Here is a 21,716-nt window from a genome sequence, read left to right as displayed (position 1 = left end):
TTCATCCCCTGGAGTCTATAATGGCAAGAGCCAGATGGATTGCAGGTGACTCTGAGCTGTTCCCTCCCTCTCGACGGATGCAAGTGTCACCCAGACACACAGCAGGGCTCACCTCTGCCAGGGAGGCTTTTAAAGTCATTGCATTTGCTGTTGCTTATAACAGAATACCTAAAACTGGGTAATTTATAAATAAAAGGAATTTCTTAGTCATGAAGGCCGAGAGCCTGAGGCTGAGGTGTTACCGGATGGAAGGTCTTGACTGAGTCGTCCAGGTTCTCGGCGTGAACAAAGAAGTGAACAAAACGCGCAAACAAAGCAGCACGAGGCAACGAAAGACAAAGCAGCAGGCCGGGCTCGTGCAGTGGCTCACACCTGTGATCCCAGCGCTTTGGGAGGCCGAGGCGCCCGAGGTCAGGAGTGTGAGGCCAGCCTGGCCAACATGGTAAAACCCCGTCTCTACTGAAAATACAAAAAAATTAGCTGGGCATGGTGGCTGGTGCCTGCAATGCCAGCTACTCGGGAGGCTGAGACAGGAGAATCGCTTGAATGCAGGAGGCAGAGGTTGCAGTGAGCCCGTATCGCCCCACTGGACTCCAGCCTGGGCAATAAGAGCGAAACTCCATCTCAAGGTGAAAAAAAGACATTGGTCACTCTGGCTGCCCAAAAACAAGCAAACGAAAAGACCAAGCAACAAAATAACAGCGTACCAAAGGCACAGACTGCAGAAGCGAACACACAATCCACAGGGCCGGAGCGGGCTCAGCAAACGGCACCGAAGTCTCCCCACCGCACCGCTTCTCAGGGTTTTTATAAAGAACAGCTCTCGGGCCGCTAGCTGCCCTTTAGAGGCCTCCAATTGCTTACACCCTATGAAGAATTATCCTGGGCCAATCAAAGGCTGAAGTGGAGGCTTGGCCCACGGTCAATCAGAGGCTGAAGTGGAGACTCCTGTCTTGCTATCGCAGGAGTGGGGACGTGGCCCGCATGCTGCCCCGTCCTGCCTGGAACTGGCTGCACCTGCTGCTCCTTTGCTTCTGCCCCAGCCCTTGGCTACCTTAATCCCCTCTTCTCCTGCCTCAGAGAGGCTTATCTTGCCGGTGGGGACTCTGGTGTCCCGAGGCGGTACTGGGTATCACGTGGGGAGGATGCTGAGCCTGCTCACGTGCTTCCTTAAAGCTCTCTTCCTCTTACAAAGCCACCAGTTACCCTCCCGTGATGACCCATGAATCCATGAACCCATGAATCCCTTTATGGGGGCAGGGCCCTGATGATCCAGTCACCTCTCAAAGGCATCACCTCTCAGTACTGCCACATTGGGGATTAAATGTCAACATGAGTTTTGGAGGGGACAAGCATTCAAACCAAAGCAGAGGCATGGCGGGTGCAGCCCAGAGGTGGAGCACCCCTGGATCCCCACAGCCCACCCCTTCTGACACGGCCTGGCCATCCAGGGGTGTGATTTTCTGAATGACAGGTAGGCATGACTATGCTTTCTTTCAACAACAGACCGGTGTCAGTCCCGAGGGCTGGGAAGAGGCACTTGAGTCCCAGGGCTTTCTCTCATAGTGCTGGGGGCTCCTGAGGGCTGACTCAGCAGGTAGAAACACAGTAATTCTTGTGGGTACCAGTGTGGCCAAGGAAGGGACACATTATTGCATCCTCCGGCTTCCACTGCCCAAGAGGGACAGTCGCTGGGAGAGGCCCACATTGTCAGGTGGGTCTGTCTCACTCAGTCTGTGACAGGGAGTCGTCTTTTTACACCACACACCCCTCGACCAACCCAGGAAACCCAGGGTGGCCAAAGTGGTCACAGCCAGCCAGGGTGTCCCCTGCTTCTCTGGGGGACAGGGTTCACCCCGGCTCAGTTCTGCTGCTTGGGGCCACAGGACCCACCCTCCCTGAGCCTTACTTCTCCATCAATTACAGGGACGAAGCCCAGGTAGTGCAGCATGGGGTCTGGGTGGGAGGGCCAGCAGGTTCTAGTACCTTCCAGTGTCCCCCTGAGCTGCCCCTTGCCTCTCAGGGCTAGAGTTGGCCATGTCCTCCCTTCTCTGATCTATGGACACTTGGGGCAGGATGGATTCTGCACCATCGGGGACATCCTGTGCCCTGTAGGATGTTTAGGGCATCAAGAGCATCGACCCACGAGGTGCCAGGAGCACCCCCTCCCCGACAGGGACAATCACAAACGTCTCCAGGCCTTGCCACACGTCCCAGACTGAGAGCCACTGTCTAGGGCCAGATCTGTCCTCTTCAGCGGCAGCCCCTCCCTCTCCTCTCTCTCTCTTTGCTGGGCCTGAATCGGGAAGGAGGAAAACTTAGAAGCCACTGAGGGATCTGACGGAGAAGGAGCTGCCTCTCGCAGGGTTGGGTTCCAGTCCATTAGCCAAACATGGCGTGAGGTCTGCACTGCCCTCCACACCCCTGGACTGGCCCCTGGAGGACCCCGTGGCTGCTGAGACAGAGGGTCCCAGCTGTCACTGGGCCCAGCACAATGGGCCTTGCCTCCAGCGGGGCCGTGCTGCTTGCTTTGTTCGGACTTGCCCAGCCCGTGCAGTTGAGTTCCTGTCAGGTAGACATGCAGATGACGGGGCTTCATGGCACGTTCATGGAAGAATGAGCAAGGGAGAAGTGTAGCCTAGCAAGCTGATGAGGCTGACACTCACAGGTGTTTGTGGAAGGGGTCCCCAGGCCTTCCTGGGGTACAGAATAGTGGAGCTGGAGGCCCCAGTGGACAGTTCAGTAAATGTTTGCTGAATGAATGAATGAATGAATAGTCATCTAGCAAAAAGGCTCTTGGTCTGGGGTGTAAGAATCTCCCTAAAATTGTATGTAAATGACAGCATATGAATGCATGAGGTCGGGGAGTGGGCCCCAAATGTTCATCAGCTTCTCAAAGGGGGAGTCTGTGACTCATGAGAGATAAGAAGAAAGAATGGGCCGGGCGAGGTGGTTCACACCTGTAATCCCAGCACTTTGGGAGGCTGAGGCGGGCAGATCACCTGAGGTCAGGAGTTAGAGACCAGCCTGGCCAACATGGCGAAACCCCATCTCTGCTAAAAATACAAACATTAGCTGGGCATGGTGGCACATGCCTGTAGTCCAAGTTACATGGGAGGCTGAGTCAGGAGAATCACTTGAATCCAGGAGGCGGAGGTTGCAATGAGCTGAGATCGCACCACTTAACTCCAGCCTGGGTGACAGAGTGAGACTCTGTCTCAAAAAAAAAAAAGGAGAAATGGCTTCCCGTCTCCCTTACAGCTGGGGCCTTGGAGGGGAGACACCAGCTTGTTGGTGACAGGACCAGGCTGCAGCTCTGGCACCTTCCTCTCTTTTCCAGAGTACTTCCTGGCAGTACCCGCCCCCCACCTCGAGACCCCATGCCCCAACCTGAGCAGCTACTCACACTCCATGCCTGCCAGCGGCATCTTATAGGCCAGCGTCAGGGCTCGGGGGTCGGTCACCTTCAGACACTTGGCCATCCTGGCAGTGTCCTCCACAGGGCAGCCCACCTTCTCAGCCACCTGGGTGCAGGATCAAGGCCGGCAGGTGGGAGGAGGCCAGTGTTCACGGCGCAGAACCGTTTAAAGGCAAGAACGGGGTCCAGGACAAAGAATGGAAGTGAGGACGGCCCCTAGCCGGGTATCAAACCAGCCCCTCCCTGCCCACCCCTGCCCTCCTCTGTTTACCTTTTTGGCCCAGAAGAGGGGGTTTTTCTGGATGACCCAGGGGCTCAGGGCCACACCGCTCTGGCTGATGGCTCGCCGGATCAGGCCTTTGTTGTAGGGGGAGAGGGTCTACGACACCCAGAAATCCCGTCACCAAGGCCGCTCCTGACTCCACCCACCCCAGGCTGGGCCAAGGACACCCCAGCACCACAGCCCCAGCTCCACACTCCCCCTCCCACCCTCTCCCTCCCATCTGAGCTTCCTGGCAAACTTTGGGGCAGGCCCTCCCCTCCAGGGGTCCCCAGACCTGCAGAGAGACGCTGGCACCTCCGGCGGATTCCCCGAAGATGGTGATGTTGTTGGGGTCTCCGCCGAAGGCCGCAATATTCCTCTTCACCCAAGCAATGGCCATGTGCTGATCCCGAAGGCCGTAGTTACCTGGGGGCGGGGCGGGGGGGAGGTGCTAGACACCAGCGCCCAGGCCTGGCCTGCAGGAGGGGAGACCAGCGTGGGAGGGGTGGAAATGCCCTCAACAGAGTTGGGGCCCTGGAGGAGCCCAGGTTAGCAAATGGTGTGTTCCTAAGGGGCAGGGTCGGGTGGGGTGCTGGAGGGGGTGGGTCCCCAGGAGGCTGGGTCAGTGGGGTGCTGGAGGGGGTGGGTCCCCAGGAGGCTGGGTCGGGTGGGGTGCTGGAGGGGGTGGGTCCCCAGGAGGCTGTGTCACTGTGGTGCTGGACGGGGTGGGTCCCTAAGAGACTGGATTGGGTGGAGTGCTCGACGAGGTGGGTTCCCAGGAGGCTGGGTCCAGTGGGGTGCTGGACTGGGTGGGTCTTCAGGAGGCTGAGCTGGGTGGGTTGCTGGAGGGGGTGGGTCCCTAGGAGGCTGGGTCAGTGGGGTGCTGGAGGGGGTGGGCCCCCAGGTGGCTGTGTCACTGTGCTGCTGGACAGGGTGGGTCCCTAAGAGACTGGATTGGGTGGAGTGCTCGATGAGGTGAGTTCCCAGGAGGCTGGGTCCAGTGGGGTGCTGGACTGGGTGGATCTTCAGGAGGCTGGGTTGGGTGGGGTGCTGGAGGGGTGGGTCCTTAAGAGCTTGGATCAGGTGAGTTGCTAGAGGGGGTGGGTCTCCAGGAGGCTGGGTTGGGTGGGGTGCTGGAGGGGGTGGGTCCCCAGGAAGCTAGGTCAGTGGGGTGCTGGAGGGGGTGGGTCCCTGGGCCTGAATCTGGAGGGAAGAAGGGAAGCCGACTCCAGGTGCCCAGAGGCAAAAACAGCTTCAAAGTGGGACAGCTCTGCACAGGAGACTCAGGAGCACCCCCTGTCCCGCACTGCTCAGGGCTTGAGGATTCCTGCTCCCCTCCTTATCCCTGGCGCTGTCCTGCTCCCAGAATCTTACAGGAAACTGGTTCAACCAGTGTTCCCACTAGGCAGCCCTCCAGGAGGTGGGGTGGAGGTGTGGGGTCTGGCCATGGCCGCCCAGCCTTGACTATGATCCTGTTTCCCCATGTGGAAGACGAGCCACAGCCGTGTCTCCTGTCGCCTGTTTGCCATCAGGTGGGAGGCCTGTCCGGCTCCCGGCAGGAGCGTGCCCAATGCTCAGTGTCCCCGGAATGTTTCACACCAACCTTCCTCCTTCCTGAGGGGTGGGGCCTGCTTTTTCTTCCCCTCATCTCCCAGCACAGGGCCTAGCTGGCTGGGCACAGAGTCGATGGCCCCACGCCCAAGTCCCCACAGCTCCTGGGACCCCTGCTGGTAAAGATCCCCCCCTAGGGACCCTCCACCCTTCCCTGTGCCATAACTGCCTCTGTGCACCAAACTGCCTAACTCTACAAGGGGACTAGAGGTTGGCACTCATCCACCCACTGTCCCTGGGGGAACTGAGACTTGGCAGCTTTTGGGCTTGAGGTCACCCTTTTGGGAGGTAGCTGTCTGTCCCAGTGCCACCTCCTGTCCATCTGGGGCAGCAGCTACCCTGCCAGTGGTGGGTGGTGGGAGCAGGTCGCTGCTTGCTGGCTCCCACCTGTGCCAGCTTCCAGGTGGGGAAGGGCAGGGTGACCGTACACCCCAGTCCCAGCCAGAGTCCCAGCAGCCCTCTGAAGTCTACGCTGATGGGCCCCCTGCCACACTGGAGTGGGAGAGTGGCACGCCTGCCGCTGGAGAAAAGAAGCCAAAACCAGCCCCTGCAGGCACCACGGGCAACCCCTGGAGGCCTCTGTGCCTCCTCGTGCCAGCACCCCCCAGCCCCGCCCCACCTCTGGGAGGGGGTAAGGAAGTCACCTCCAAAAGTATCCCTGTGGTATTGAGAGTGGCCTGAGGGCCTCAGGGTGGGGGAATGGGGAGGGGTCTTACTGACCTGCCGAAGGCCTCTCGGCACCCTAAGAAGAGCTCGGCCAAGAAGAGGGTGGCCTCCCCTTTGAGTCAGAAGCCCAGGACTGCTGCCCAAACCTCCAGGTCCCAGGGGCAGGGAGTGTGGAGAGCAGGCAGAGGGGATGGAGCGAGGTGTCCCCAGGGCCTGAGAGGCAGCAGGCAGGAGAACGGCATGATCAGGGACTGGGGTCCCCTGTGCGAGTCCCGCTAGAGATGGGGCCTGGGCCGGGCACCCTCGCCGGCTTCCTGTGGGGATTGGGGTTACTGTGACTTGTCCCTCACAGGCAGAGAGGGCAGATTTTGTGGATGACTCAAAAGATCTCCTGCCTGCCGGCTCTCCCTCTGGAGAAACCAGGACCCTGGTGTGGAGTAGCCCAGGTTTCAGGTTCCTGCTCAGAACAGGAGGTAGCAGCTGTGCAATCCTGGGCAAACTGCCTGCCAGCCTCTCTCTACCCCTCTGCCAGCCTCTCTCTACCCCTCTGCCTGCCTCTCTCTACCCCTCTGCCAGCTTCTCTCTACCCCTCTGCCAGCCTCTCTCTACCCCTCTGCCAGCCTCTCTACCCCTCTGCCAGCCTCTCTCTACCCCTCTGCCAGCCTCTCTACCCCTCTGCCAGCCTCTCTCTACCCCTCTGCCTGCCTCTCTCTACCCCTCTGCCTGCTCTCCACACTCCCTGCCCCTGGGCCCGTTTCCCCTTCTATAAAACGGGAACAATGTTGACCTCAGAGAGGTTTGTAGGTGGGATCACCAGGCTTAGCAAATGCAATTTCAAGAGGCCCAGCCAGTTACATTGGAATTTCAGGTAAACAGTAAATTGGTTTTTACTGTAAGTATGTTTCATTTTTTTTGAGACTGAGTCTCGCTCTGTCACCCAGGGTGGAGTGCAGTGGCGTGATCTCAGCTCAGGCCAACCTCCACCTCCCAGGTTCAAGTGATTCTCCTGCCTTAGCCCCCCAAGAAGCTGGGATTACAGGTGCCTGTCACCATGCCCGACTAATTTTTGTATTATTAGGAGAGACAGAGTTTCACCATGTTGGCCAGGCTGGTCTCGATCTCCTGACCTCCAGTGGTCTGCCCCTTGGCCTCCCAAAGTGCTGGGATTACAGGCTTGAGCCACGGCGCCCAACCCATATAAGTATGCTTCAAATATTGCATGGGAGATTCTTACACAGCAGTTCTTGGCGGTTTATCTGAAATTCAAATGGAACTGGGCAATCTGTGTTTTACCTGGCACCTGTCCCCATAGAAATGAGGGTGAGCGCCCGGGAACTGCTGCAGGGCTGTGCTGGGCTCTCTTCCTCAGCCTGGCCCCAAATTTCCAGATAGGATTGAGCTGGGAGGAGACAGGACCTGCCCTCTGCTGGGCTCTTACCTTCACGGCACTGGCCACTGCCCAGCAGCAGGTGAGGCCCAAGACAACCAGCTGCAAGCGCCCCATGGTGTGCATCAGCCTCTGGGTGGCCCTCCCTATGGGCCTTGGGTATTTCTTGCGCCGGGGCCAAGGTCATGTGCACTCAGACACCCCTTCCCCTCCACCCCACTCTGCTGCAGGGATGATCCAGTTTCCCCAAAACCCACGGTGCACCTGTGCACGTTACTGCTTACCTGGGAGCGGAGGCAGGCATCATGGTGGCGGACAGGAAGGAGGATGGTGGGGCCGGGCAGGGCGCACAGTCATCATCACCCAAAGACTACAGATTTTGTAGGGACTTTTTTTTTGTTTTTTGAGACATGGTCTCACTCTGTCACCCAGGCTAGAGTGCAGTGGCACGATCACAGCTCACTGCAGTCTGAAACTCCTGAGCTCAAGGATTCTCCTGCTTCACCCTCTCAAGTAGCTGGGATTACAGGTGTGTGCCATCATACCCGCTAATTTTTGTATTTTTAGTAGAGACGGGGTTTTGCCATGTTAGCCGGGCTGGTCTTAACTCCTGAGCTCAAGTGATCTGCCCACCTCTGCCCACCAAAGTGCTGGGATTATAGGCGTTAACCACTGTGCCTAGCCCATAACCTACTTTTGGCTGTGTTCTGAGCCCACATTCTTTATGTAACCTCAAGATGGCATCTAAGCTCTGTGCTTTATTGGGAAGTTGGGTCTTCATTTCAGAGGCTCCCGTGTACACACGTTAAACAAATATGCATGCTCTTTCTCCTCTTAGCCAATGTGCCCCATGCCAGTGATTTTTCAGTGGCCCTTCAGAGGATGAAGGGGAAAGCTCTCCCTTGGCCCCCACAGTATCATCACGAAGTTTCAATGCTCTAGAAATCCCCTGGGCTCCATTGATTCAGTCCTTCCTCACTCCAATCCCTTGAAGCAGCTACGTTGTCTGGGATGTATACCCTGGGGTTCGTCGTGCGCCAGGAAAATTTAGGACAGGGCCAAACACGAGGAGTCTAGCAGCGGAGGTTTAATAGGCAGAAATGAAGAGAAACAGCAACAGCTGTCTCTTCTCCAAGCGGAAAGGCCTGGTGGGCAGCAGATGCGCTGAATTTATAGTCAGGTTTGAGGAGGCGGAGTCTGATTTACATAGAACTCACAGATTGGTTCTATCAGGTCTGACGTTTACATAGCACGAGGGGGAAGGCTGGTGGCCCTACCCTAATCTTCTTATGCAAATAGGCTTTCCAGTTGATTGGCACCGTCTTGTCTGCTTCTTACTGTACACGTGGCTGGCAGAGACGGGAAGATGGAGCCACAACTTACCATGTGTAGACCCCAGTTCCTGTGGGCACTCACCTGTGCAAGCTCCCAGCCTGCTGCTTGTCTATGTCTGCTGCTCGACTTTGCAGGCTGCTCTTTGTTAGAAAATGATTTGGGGCTGCTTTTCATTAAAAAGAAAAGCCTTGGCCAGGCGTAGTGGCTCAAGCCTGTAATCCTATAGCACTTTGGGAGGCTGAGGCGGGTGGGTCACAAGGAGTTCAAGACCAGCCTGGCCAATATGGTGAAACCAATCTCTACTAAAAAATACAAGACATTAGTCGGGCATGGTGCAGACGCCTGTAATCCCAGCTACTCAGGAGGCTGAAGGCAGGAGAATTTTGAACCTAGGAGGCAGAGGTTGCAGTGAGCCGAGATTGGGCCATTGCACCCCAGCCCAGGCGACAGAGCGAGACTCCATGTTAAAAGAAAAAAAAGAAAAGAAAAGCCTTACCAAGGACTCCCCTACCCTTACTATCAGCCTAAGTGATTTCTTCTTGACACCCTGACAAGCACTAACCTTTATACTGTCCCTAGTTTTTCCTTTTCCCAGTGTCACAGAGGTGGAATCACACAGTAGGTAGTCTTTTCAGGTTGCGCTTCTTTCACTTAGTAAGACTCATTTAAGTTTTTTCCATGTCTTTTCTTGGCTTGATAGCTTTCTCTTTCTTTTTATTCTTTAACTGCCTCAAGATGTCTTCCAGCTCATTTCTTTTTAGAGCTGAAAAAATTCCATTGTCTGGATATACTGTATTTCACCTGCTGAAGGACATCTTGGTTACTTCCAGGTTGTGGCAATTATGAAGAAAACTGCTATAAACATCTGTTATGTTGACCAAAAAAGCCAAACTAAAATATTTGAAGAGATGGATTCTGAGCCAAATATGATTGATTATGGCCAGATGCACGGTCTCAAGAGTTCCAGGGCAGCGGAGTTACAGCTTGGTTTTATATGTTTCAGGGGGACATAAGACGTAAATGAATAATTCGAGTTATACATTAGTTTTGTCTGGAAAGAGGAGACCACTTGAACTGGGGATGGAGAGGGTTTGGGTTGGCTTACAAATCGTAGGTGATTTCAAAGATTTTCTGATTAGCAATTGGTTGAAAGAGTTATTAGCAAAAAACCTGGAGTCAATAGAAGAGTCTTGGTGAAGATAAAATGTTGTGGAGACCAAGGTTCTTATTATGTAGATGAAGTCTCACAGATGGCTGCTCTTAGAGACAATAGATGACAAATATTTCCATGTCAGATCTCTAAAAGGTGCTTGACTCTTCAGAAATGACCTAGTAAAGGAAAGATATTCTCTGCAGAATGCAGATTTCCTCCACAAGAGACAGCTGTGCAGGGCCCTTCCAAAATATGTCAAAGAAATACATTTTGGGGGCCGGGCGCGGTGGCTCATGCCTGTAATCCAAGCACTTTGGAGGCCAAGGCGGGTGGATCACCTGAGGTAGGGAGTTCAAGACCAGCCTGACCAACATGGTGAAACCCCGTCTTTAAAACAAAAAATGTAAAAAATAATAATAATAATAAAAAGAAATACATTTTGGGGTAAAATATTTCAGTCTCTTTCATGGCCTGCCATCTGTCTGTCGTGTGATGCTATACTATAGTCAGGCTGAAATTTTATGTCTTATTTCTACAGAGTCTGTTCTGTCAGTCTTCAGATCTCTGTTTTAAGACCAATCAGCTGGGCCTGAATTCCAAAGGGAAGAGAGTATAAATGAGGCACGTCCGACCCCTACTGCCCATCACGGCCTGAACCTTCAGGTTCCTTTGGGTCCCCCTGGCTGAGAAGGTGTTGCATTCAGTCAGCTGGGGGGCTTGGAATTTTAGTTTTGGTTTACAGCTATAAACATCTGTTTGCAGGTTGGGTAAATGCTAAGGACTGAGGGTGCTGGATCACGTGGTAGGAGTGGGTTTTATTTTTAGGAAACTGCCAGACCGTCTTCCAGCGTGGCCGCGCCATTTGTTATTCCCAGCAGCAACGAATGGGAGCTCTGGTTGCTCCACCTCCTCCTCAGCATTCGCTGTTTGGCCAGTTTTCTGGATTTTGGCCATTATTACAGGTATGCAGTGATACCTCACTCTTTAAATTTGCATTTCCCTGACAACATATGATGTGGATATATCTCATACAGAAAATACAGATGGGGTCTTGCTGTTGTCCAGGCTGGTCTTGAACTACTAGGCTCAAGAGACCGTCCTGCCTCGGCCTCTGAACATGATGGGATTCCAGGCCTGAACCACTGCACCCAGCCTGGGATATCTTTTCAGATGCTTATCTGCCACCTGTTTAGCTTCTCTGGTGAGATGTCTTTGACCAATTTTGTAATCAGTTGTTTTCTTATTTATTGAGTCTTAAGAGCTCTTTGTATATTTTGGATAACAGTGCTTTATCAGATGTCTTTTGCTAATATATTTTTCCAGTCTGTGGCTTGTCTTTGTTTTCTTTGCAGAGCAGAATTTTTGATTTTAATGAAGTCCAGCTTACGTCACACAAGGCAGATTTGCAAATCCGACACAGGTCCCACCTGATGCCGCCGCTCCACAGCTGTGTGGCCTGGGCCTGTGTCTGCCTCTCTGAATTTCACACTTCCCCATCAATACCTTCACTCGGAGAAACTATGGATGAGAGTCCGTACGTTATTGTTTACAGGATGCTCTAAAATGAACACATAAACTTTGTTTTCAAGCAGAGAAACATCCACTTAAAAGTCCTAGGTAGGGGCCAAGCATGGTGCCTCATGACGGTAATCCCAGCACTTTGGGAGGCTGAGGTGGGCAGATCACCTGAGGTTAGGAGTTTGAGACCAGCCTGGCCAAAATGGTGAAACCCTGTCTCTACTAAAGTACAAAAAAATTAGCCTAGCAGAGTGGCACATGCCTGTAGTCCCAGCTACTCAGGAGGCTGAGGCAGGAGGTTCGCTTGAACCCAAAAGGCAGAGGTTGTAGTGAGCTGAGATCATGCCATTGCACCCCAGCCTGGGTGACAAGAGCAAAACTCAGTCTCAAAAAAAAAAGTCATAGGTAGGTTTCTACATCTGCATGATTAAAAAACCCCGAAGTTCTAACTGTGTATTGGCAGATGGCCTATTCACAGGGTGACTTAAGGGACCTGGAGGCACAATTGCATATTCGGTGGGAGAATTTCAGGAGAATGAGCAAACCGATCTTAAATGATCCTTAGTGGATCTGCTTTATGATATATAGTTTATAATCTGTTATTTAAAATGCATGTACTTTAAATGTAACATGATTTATTACAATATCTTATATTTGAAACTAGCATATGTATGTTACAGGAAAAAGAACATAAGCAGTTATGCTGGTGCTGTCAGGAACCCAGACTTTCAGCATAGGCAGAAAAACAGGTGTAAAATCAGAGAAGTAAAACCCGACCATCTTACAACTGGGAAATAACTGCATGAATTCATACTTCATTATTATTATTTCATTTCGTGTCTTGCTCTGTCGCCTAGGCTGGAGTGCAGTGGTGTGATCTCGGTTCACTGCAACCTCCACCTCCCGGGCTCAAATGATTCTCCTGCCTGAGATGGGACTACAGGTGGGCGCCACCACACCTGGCTAATTTTTTGTATTTTTAGTAGAGATGGGCTTCACCATGTTGGCCAGGCTAGTCTCCAACTCCTGACCTCAAGTGATCCTCCTGCCTTGGCCCCCCAAAGTGCTGGGTGGGATTACAAGTGTGAGCCACTGTGCATGGCTTCATACTTTTTTTTTTTTTAATGGTTAAAAAAATTATTATTATTATTTCCTGGCTCTGTCTCTTCCAAAGCCCTAGCAGTAAAGAAACCCCAGGAGCAACCACCATCCCTGTGACCAGATTAGGCTCTCTAAACACCATATTCACACCAACATAGGAGTGCACCTTGGGGAGATGGCTCGGTTGGGTCCCGGGCAGGAAATGCCAGGGAGGGGCTGGAGCCTGCACCATCTTGGTGGCTGGCAAGTAAGAAGGTGCCCAAGACCCAAGGGTTGTGTGAAAGGACTACAGAAGCCAAACTGAGGCTGCCTCTGGCCAAAGACAGACAAGATGGGCATGAAAAAGCAAGCCTGCAACTGACAGATCCTGCAGCTTAGTCTTGGGAGCAAAGAAAGATGCCAGACAGGGGAATGAGGTTTTATTCAGGAAGAGCTCAAGAGGGGAGGGGAGCCCCTGGGGTCCCACCCTTGTGGCCTCTTGAGACCAAGGCTCATGGGATGCTAGAAACCAATGACTGCGGGCATCTGAGCTCCCCTGGAGTCATCCGTGGGGGGCACAGGGGCGGCCTCGGAGTCACCCGTGGGAGGGACAGGGACGGCCTCAGAGTCACCCGTCGGGGGGACTGGGGCGGCCTCAGAGTCACCCGAGGGGGGCAAAGGGGCAGCCTCAGAGTCACCCGAGGGGGGCACAGGGACAGCCTCAGAATCACCCGTGGGGGGGACAGGGGTGGCCTCAGAGTCCTCTGCAGGGGGTACGGGGGTGGCCCCCTGATCGGTCACCGTGGGCAGCGCCAGATAGCTAAGAGTCCAGTAGCGCAGGAAGTTGGTTCTCAGGCCCTGCTTCATGGAGTCGCTGTCTATCTTCTTGGTGATCTCCAGGTAACTACCGTTTTCGATGGTGTAGGGTTCCCAGTGTGTGGGCACAGCCGAGTTGCCCATGTTGGGGTCCCTGCAGAGTGAGAAGAGGCTGTTCAGGGGCTGGGGACTTTCAGGGGGCTGAAGCTCTGCTCTGCACCCACACGCCTGAGTCATCCTCGCCCTCTGAGCTGGCCCTGGGCACCGGCTGTGCACGTGCACAGGCTTGGGGCTCTGCCAGTAGCTCTTATCCTCAGAAACACACATAGACTCCCATGCTGGGGGAGGTTAAGTGACTCGCCCAAAGTCCCTCCCCTGGCTAGTGAGGGAACAGGGCCTGCTGGCAGGAGGCCCCTACGTCTATGGTCCTCCCCTCTGCGCTCAACCCATGCCTTACCCTGTTTTGGCAAAGTTGGTCCAGTAGGCGATCATGTTCTTAGAGACTGTCCTGTCTTGAGGCCGGTAGCCCAGGGGGGTGGCGAAGGGCTTCCCGAAGACGTACTGGAGGTCATCTGCATGGTCTGCCCCCACCCATTTGGGGTAAGTGGGCATCCGAGAGGGATGGGAAAACAGGTAGGTGTAGGTCTTGGCACTCCTGGAGGGGAGAGACCACCCAAGTAGGCAGGGTGCCCACCGGGGACCGTCCAGCCCAGAGACCGGCCCTAGAGGGAGGTCACGGGCAGCTGGCAGAGAAGGGACTGGGGAATTCACATGAAGAGACTGGGCTTCTTACACTCAGGGAAGGGAAAGCTGTGGACCAAATTCATGGATTCGTGGGTTCTGCAATTTCAACTGAATTCATATTTCACCTCCACAAAACACTGTGAGGCACCTTCCTTCTATAATTCAGCATCAAGAAATAGTTTTCTCTCCAAGTGAATGTGCATTCTTCAATTGGATTGGACAGAGGCATGGGCCCTCAACTGTTTCCCTTTTTGCCTTGACTGAAAGGAGGCTCACAGCTCAATGGATTGCTTAGTGGCTGCAAAGCTTTCATCCTAGACTTCTTGGCATACTTTTATCTTCCTGTCTTTTTAGCATTTCTTATTTTTCATTTTATTATTATTTTCTTTTACTTATTTATTTGAGACAGAGTCTTGCTATGTTGCCCATGCTGGAGCGCTGTGGCAGAATCTCAGCTCACTCCAACCTCCACCTCTTGGGTTCAAGCGATTCTCCTACCTCAGCTTCCCGAGTAGCTGGGTTTACAGGTGTGCACCACCACACCTGGCTAATTTTTGTATTTTTGGTAGAGATAGGGTTTTGCCATGTCGGCCAGAGTGGTCTCAAACTCCTGACCTCAAGTGATCCTCCTGCCTCGACTTCCCAAAGTGCTGGGATTACAGGCATGAGCCTCTGTACCCGGCCTTATTTTTTATTTTAATAGGCTATTGTTGCATAAATGTCTTTTAATGTGGCCGTGGGCTGAAAATATTTTGTAAATTGGCAAAGTTGAGGCCTGTTGGAAATACATGCTCGGTGCTGCAAAGAAAAATCAGCACGGAGACAAAGGGTCTTTCAGCAATGCAATTTTTACTTCCTGGACTGCAGGAAGGGTGCTCTCGTTAGCCATTTTGTCACAAGAATACCCTTCCTGCAGTCCAGGAAGTAAAGATTGCATTGCTGAAAGATCCTTTGTCTCCGTGCTGATTTTTCTTTGCGGCACTGAGCATCTATTTCCAACAAATTGGCCACCCAGATGGGACACATTGCCCTCCAGAGTGGTCTCCAGCCAAGACCCACCTGGTGCGAGGGATAAATCAACCTGGTCTCTCAGCAACGCAGGAAAAGGCTTCAAGCTTTAATCAAAATTCTAAAGGTTAAGTATGTGTAAGCGTGCACGCGAGAGAGCAGTGCGAGTGGTTCCTCTCTGCAAAATCTGTAATCATTTCACATGGCAGAGGCCGGAGAGAGCAAAGCGGAAGTAAACAGGAGTGGGAGTGACCTCCAAAAGGGCGGGGGATGATAGTTAGAATCCTCCCCTGGAAAAGAAAGGCAAGAGCTAGCCAAGACGGCTCCAGAGGAGCCCCGGCAAAGGCCCCCTGAGCTGCCGCAGCAGTGCCTGTGGGTGGGTCAGCCGCCCGCTGAGGCGGGGCCCAGGGTGGTGGAGGTTGCAGGTGCACAGGGGCCAGGCCACTCTGAGTGGCGTTCACTGGTGGGCACCAGGACCGGGAGTAGGGAAGCGGCACAGGCGAAGGCAGCAGCGGAGGTCACCCACGAGGGCCGTGGCCAGGGGCACCGCAGAGGATCGGAGAGGCCGGAAAGCAGCAGCACAAGTCGGTCCCAGGTGGAGCGCTGGGAACCTTGCGGGGCACAGGGGCGGCACCTGCGCCAGCGGGGGAGATCAGCAGCACGAGCAGCAACTAGGGTGTAAGAAAGCGTGTGTGAAAGAGACAGGAAGTAAAACTATAGAAAGAAATGGTGTAAACAGAAAAGTGAGAGAAGCTTTTTCTCTTAAAAACTCAGGCAGAACAACTAAGCCAAGACATGTTAAAAAAAAAAAAAAAAGTTTAAAAAGGAAAGTTATAAAGTAAAACAGGAGGGAATTGTGGGAAGTAGAAAAGTTCCTTTTAAAGTTTCCTTTCCTGTTAAAGAGTAAGTGTGCTAACAACTTTGTTAAGCCCTATCCTCTGTAGCTGTGAGACATGCCGTGCTTACAGGCACGTAGTACATTCTGTGTCCTTGTGCTTTAACCAAGATATCTGTGCTGGACGTGCTCACAGACACGTCCCAGCTCTCCACTGCTTTTACCTGTTTAGAAAAGTTTTAAGTTGTTAGTCAATCAGGGTTTAGTTTAGATTGTGAGGTCTGGCTCCAGCCAACGGAGATCAGACACAGCAGTGAGGACGACCCCAAATACGTAAAGGATAAATATGTCTGTTTTCCTTTGTTCATTGCACTCTCGTGGCACAAAGGCTAGCGAGGGTGCCCTTCCTGCAGTCCAGGAAGTAAAAATTGCATTGCTGAAAGATCCTTTGTCTCAGTGCTAATTTTTCCTTGAAGCACTGAGCATCTATTTCCAACGTCTGTTTCCAACAAGGCCTCTGAGAGTCATTGAATAGAAAAACCATTGTCCCATGTTCCTCAATCTACAGTGTGGGGGATGGAAGGTAGCTCAGTAACTCTCCAGTGACAAGGACTGTGGGGTGCGGGGCTGAGCAGTGCAGAGGATCCTGGGGTTTGTAAACCCCCTAGAGGCTGGGAGGAAAACAGAGGCCCTCAAGACTTGCGAAGCCTCAGCAAAGTGGATCAGGAAGGCACAGGAGGGGACTCCAGCACCACCTTCCCAGACAACCCAGACGCCTGTGAGCCATCCACAGAGAGGCCTCGGCTGGAAATGCAGCACCCCAGGAGGGCCCCCCAGGACCCGCCCCCTTCCCAGATCCTCACTTGGCATTGGCTCTGTGCTGGGCCAGGGCAATCTCGGTGGGCACCAGGAAGAGGATGTCAGTCTCAAGGTCCACCACAGTCTTCTTCTTGTTCTCCTGGGATGGGTCCTGGGCCCAGGACTCGGTGTAGATGTCAAAAGTAGTCTTGGCGCCTCTGAGCCCCTTGGTGATGGTGAGCCCACTGACCAGCCTGAAGAAGTCCTCCCTGCAGGGAACAAGTAGGCACTGACGCTCCCCCTGTGCCAACAGGAGGGTGTCTGCATACCCAACCATAGTGGTGCCAACTTTCTCACTCCCAGTCCTCCACTCAATGCCTTCCTCGTCCAGGCTGGCCCAACTCCAGCACGGGTTGCCCCTGGGTCTGGCGCCATTGCCCCTGGGTCCGGCGCCATTGCCCCTGGGTCCGGCGCCATTGCCCCTGGGTCCGGTGTCCCTCTTACTCTGTGACTTCCTGCTTGTCCTTGTTGATGGCAGGCATGTCAATGCTGGCGAAGATGTGGCCGTCCATGTTGTTGGTGCCTGCTATGTAGTCGATGTCGGCGGCGTTGGCGTATAGGTTGATGGGGTCATCGGGGATGAAGTCTCCATCAATTACAGGGACGAAGCCCAGGTAGTGCAGCATGGGGTCTGGGTGGGAGGGCCAGCAGGTTCTAGTACCTTCCAGTGTCCCCCTGAGCCACCCCTTGCCTCTCAGGGCTGGAGTTCGCCATGTCCTCCCTTCTCTGATCTATGGACACTTGGGGCAGGGTGGATTCTGCACCATCGGGGACATCCTGTGCCCTGTAGGATGTTTAGGGCATCAAGAGCATCGACCCACGAGGTGCCAGGAGCACCCCCTCCCCGACAGGGACAATTACAAACATCTCCAGGCCTTGCCACACGTCCCAGGCTGAGAGCCACTGTCTAGGGCCAGATCTGTCCTCTTCAGCGGCAGCCCCTCCCTCTCCTCTCTCTCTCTTTGCTGGGCCTGAATCGGGAAGGAGGAAAACTTAGAAGCCACTGAGGGATCTGACGGAGAAGGAGCTCCCTCTCGCAGGGCTGGGTTCCAGTCCATTAGCCAAACATGGCGCAAGGTCTGCACTGCCCTCCACACCCCTGGACTGGCCCCTGGAGGACCCCGTGGCTGCTGAGACAGAGGGTCCCGGCTGTCACTGGGCCCAGCACAACGGGCCTTGCCTCCAGTGGGGCCGTGCTGCTTGCTTTGTTCGGACTTGCCCAGCCCGTGCAGTTGAGTTCCTGTCAGGTAGACATGCAGATGACGGGGCTTCATGGCACTTTCATGGAAGAATGAGCAAGGGAGAAGTGTAGCCTAGCAAGCTGGTGAGGCTGACACTCACAGGTGTTTGTGGAAACGGTCCCCAGGCCTTCCTGGGGTACAGAATAGTGGAGCTGGAGGCCCCAATGCTACAGTTTATTACATATTTTCTGAAGGAAGGAAGGAAACGTCATCCAGCAAAAAGGCTCTTGGTCTGGGGTGTAAGAATCTCTCTAAAATTGTATGCAGATGACAGCATATGAATGCATGAGGTCGGGGAGTGGGCCCCAAATGTTCATCAGCTTCTCAAAGGGGGAGTCTGTGACTCATGGGAAATAGGAAGAAAGAATGGGCCGGGCGAGGTGGCTCATGCCTGTAATCCCAGCACTTTGGGAGGCTGAGGTGGGCAGATCACCTGAGATCAGGCGTTTGAGACCAGCCTGGCCAACATGGCGAAACCCCATCTCTGCTAAAAATACAAACATTAGCCAGGCATGGTAGCACATGCCTGTAGTCCTAGCTACATAGGAGGCTGAGTCAGGAGAAATCACTTGATCCCAAGAGACAGAGGTTGCAGTGAGCTGAGATCCTGCCACTGAACTCCAGCCTGGGCGACAGAGTGAGACTCCCTCTGTCTCAAAAAAAAAAAAAAGAAGAAGAAGAAGAAGAAATGGCTTCCCATCTCCCTTATAGCTGGGGCCTTGGAGGGGAGACACCAGCTTGTTGGTGACAGGACCAGGCCGCAGCTCTGGCACCTTCCTCTCTTTTCCAGAGTACTTCCTGGCAGTACCCACCCCCCACCTCGAGACCCCATGCCCCAACCTGAGCAGCTACTCACACTCCATGCCTGCCAGCGGCATCTTATAGGCCAGCGTCAGGGCTCGGGGGTCGGTCACCTTCAGACACTTGGCCATCCTGGCAGTGTCCTCCACAGGGCAGCCCACCTTCTCAGCCACCTGGGGGCAGGATCAAGGCCGGCAGGTGGGAGAAGGCCAGTGTTCACAGCGCAGAACCGTTTAAAGGCAAGAACGGGGTCCAGGACAAAGAATGGAAGTGAGGACGGCCCCTAGCCAGGTATCAAACCAGCCCCTCCCTGCCCACCCCTGCCCTCCTCTGTTTACCTTTTTGGCCCAGAAGAGGGGGTTTTTCTGGATGACCCAGGGGCTCAGGGCCACACCGCTCTGGCTGATGGCTCGCCGGATCAGGCCTTTGTTGTAGGGGGAGAGGGTCTACGACACCCAGAAATCCCATCACCAAGGCCGCTCCTGACTCCACCCACCCCAGGCTGGGCCAAGGACACCCCAGCACCACAGCCCCAGCTCCATACTCCCCCTCCCACCCTCTCCCTCCCATCTGAGCTTCCTGGCAAATTTTGGGGCAGGCCCTCCCCTCCAGGGGTCCCCAGACCTGCAGAGAGACGCTGGCACCTCCAGCGGATTCCCCGAAGATGGTGATGTTGTTGGGGTCTCCGCCGAAGGCCGCAATATTCCTCTTCACCCAAGCAATGGCCATGTGCTGATCCCGAAGGCCGTAGTTACCTGGGGGCGGGGTGGGGGGGGGTGCTAGACACCAGCGCCCAGGCCTGGCCTGCAGGAGGGGAGACCAGCGTGGGAGGGGTGGAAATGCCCTCAACAGAGTTGGGGCCCTGGAGGAGCCCAGGTTAGCAAATGGTGTGTTCCTAAGGGGCAGGGTCGGGTGGGGTGCTGGAGGGGGTGGGTCCCTAGGAGGCTGGGTCAGTGGGGTGCTGGAGGGGGTGGGTCCCCAGGAGGCTGGGTCAGTGGGGTGCTGGAGGGGGTGGGTCCCTAAGAAACTGGATTGGGTGGAGTGCTCGACGAGGTGGGTTCCCAGGAGGCTGGGTCCAGTAGGGTGCTGGACTGGGTGGGTCTTCAGGAGGCTGAGCTGGGTGGGTTGCTGGAGGGGGTGGGTCCTTAAGAGCTTGGATCAGGTGAGTTGCTAGAGGGGGTGGGTCCCCAGGAGGCTGGGGCAGTGGGGTGCTGGAGGGGTGGTGGTTGTGGGGAGCAGGATGGTCAGGCCTGTGCACCTCTCCTGCCCTCTGCCTCATTTTCTCTTGTCTGTGTTCTGCCACTTCTGTGTCCACAGCTGTCTCTGCCTCAAAGTGTCGTTTTCTGTCTCCCACTGGGCTCTGCTCTCCTGGTCTCTCTCTGAGCCTGAGCCTGTCTCTGTCTGTCTGTCCCATAGCCATTTTTTTTTTTTTTTTTGCGATGGGGTCTCACCTGTCACCCAAGCTGGAGTGCAGTGACACCGTCATGGCTTACTGCAGCCTCAACACTCTGGGATCAAGCGATCCTCCCACTTCTGCCTCCCAAGTAGCTGAGACCAGAGGCGTGGGCCACCACGTACAGCTCATTTTTATATTTTTTTTAGAGATTGGGTCTCCCAGTGTTTCCCAGGCTGGCCTTGAACTTTTGGGTTCAAGTGATCCACCTGCCTTGGCCTCCTAACGTATTGGGATTAGGGGCATGAACCACCTTGCCTGGCCTCTGCACCATCTATTATTTTGCTACTGCCGCCAAGGGCCTCCTGTATCTTGTGATTCTACTCCAGCTTCAGGGTCTTTCTGTGGGACCGCCACTGGTTTTCTGGGGTGATGGGCAATGAGGTGCCTCCCCCTGCTGGGCTCAGCCACCGGCCACCCCACCTCCGTGCCAAAGGGGCCCACGCACCTGGCAGGTTGGCGTCCCCTGTGCTGAGGAAGCCAAGGGGGCCGACGCGGTAGTTGAAGGTGACCACAATGACGTTGCCACGCGTGGCGATCTCCTCGCCGTCATACAGGTAGTTATTGAGGAAGTTGGCCCCGTGGCCGGCCCCCATGAGGAAGGCGCCTCCGTAGATCCAGATCATCACAGGCAGGTCCCGGGACACTGAGATTGGGGAGTGGCTGGTGACCCCAGATGCCCCCCAGGCCCTCTCCCCAGCTGGTGCCTGTTCCCTGTGCAGCAGGTGCCTGGGGCCCAGACAGGGAGGCTCCAAGGAACTACCCCGCCCCGGGCTGGGGGACCACCACGGGGCGCTCCCCTCCCCGCCTCTGCAGGATTTCAGGGAAGCTCAGCTTTGCAGCCCCCAGACCCAAGCCAGGAGCAGGGCCAGGGCTCTGGCGACCTGGAAGGTTCCCTTGGGGAGTAGGGGGGAGGCCGACCTTCCTTCCTGCCCTGGGGCACCCAGATATTGAGGTACAGGCAGTCTTGATCTCCGTAGGAGTCATCCTGGGTAATGGTGGCCTGTAGGCATCTCTTCTTGAAATCCTTGGCCTTCAGGGTCCCTGCGGGTGGCAGGAGGAGTTGACATGAGGAGCGCAGCCACCCTCGCTAGCCCCACCGCAGCGCCAGCCCGACACCGCCCACTCCCACCTTGCCAGCCGGGGTGTGGCTGGGGGTTTTGCAGAGCTTTGGTGGGAGCCGCGAAGGGGATGCCCTTAAAGACATCCACAGAGTCGCCCAGGAGGCTGAGCTTCTTGTTCACGCCTTCCACGAACCCGCCTTCCGTGTACACGGCGCCCAGCTGGGAGGGAGACACAGACAGGGTCAGGCGGGCTCAGGCCCCATGGATCTGAATCCGGAGGGAGCAAGGGAAGTCGACTCCAGGTGCCCAGAGGCACCTTCAAAAAATGGTGGCACCTGGAGACAGCTTCAAAGTGGGACAGCTCTGCACAGGAGACTCAGGAGCACCCCCCGCCCCGCACTGCTCAGGGCTTGAGGATTCCTGCTCCCCTCCTTATCCCTGGCGCTGTCCTGCTCCCAGAATCTTA

At 54.9% G+C, this 21,716-nt stretch overlaps 2 protein-coding genes across 2 annotated transcripts; both read right to left on the bottom strand.

The window, feature by feature from the left end:
- Positions 1–1,861: 1,861 nt before the first annotated feature.
- On the bottom strand, positions 1,862–7,461 carry LOC135272968 (bile salt-activated lipase-like). The gene is made up of 6 exons (XM_064371716.1): positions 7,396–7,461; positions 5,284–5,404; positions 3,976–4,106; positions 3,690–3,797; positions 3,407–3,524; positions 1,862–1,956 (listed from the first exon to the last, which is right to left on the bottom strand). Exons 1-6 carry the CDS (start codon positions 7,459–7,461, stop codon positions 1,862–1,864), a joined length of 639 nt encoding a protein of 212 aa, XP_064227786.1.
- A 5,402-nt stretch (positions 7,462–12,863) lies between these two features.
- On the bottom strand, positions 12,864–21,424 carry CEL (carboxyl ester lipase). The gene is made up of 10 exons (XM_064371770.1): positions 21,319–21,424; positions 21,108–21,230; positions 20,635–20,832; positions 19,358–19,488; positions 19,072–19,179; positions 18,789–18,906; positions 17,136–17,322; positions 16,697–16,900; positions 13,704–13,901; positions 12,864–13,400 (listed from the first exon to the last, which is right to left on the bottom strand). The coding sequence occupies exons 3-10, from the start codon at positions 20,810–20,812 to the stop codon at positions 12,953–12,955; spliced, it is 1,572 nt and encodes a 523-aa protein (XP_064227840.1). The 5' UTR covers positions 20,813–20,832; positions 21,108–21,230; positions 21,319–21,424; the 3' UTR covers positions 12,864–12,952.
- Positions 21,425–21,716: the final 292 nt, after the last annotated feature.

Source organism: Aotus nancymaae, unplaced genomic scaffold (assembly GCF_030222135.1).
Source record: "Aotus nancymaae isolate 86718 unplaced genomic scaffold, 86718_ANA_hifiasm-v0.15.2.pri h1tg000158l, whole genome shotgun sequence".
NCBI lineage: Eukaryota > Metazoa > Chordata > Mammalia > Primates > Aotidae > Aotus > Aotus nancymaae.
This window is presented reverse-complemented; position numbering and strand designations above follow the sequence as displayed.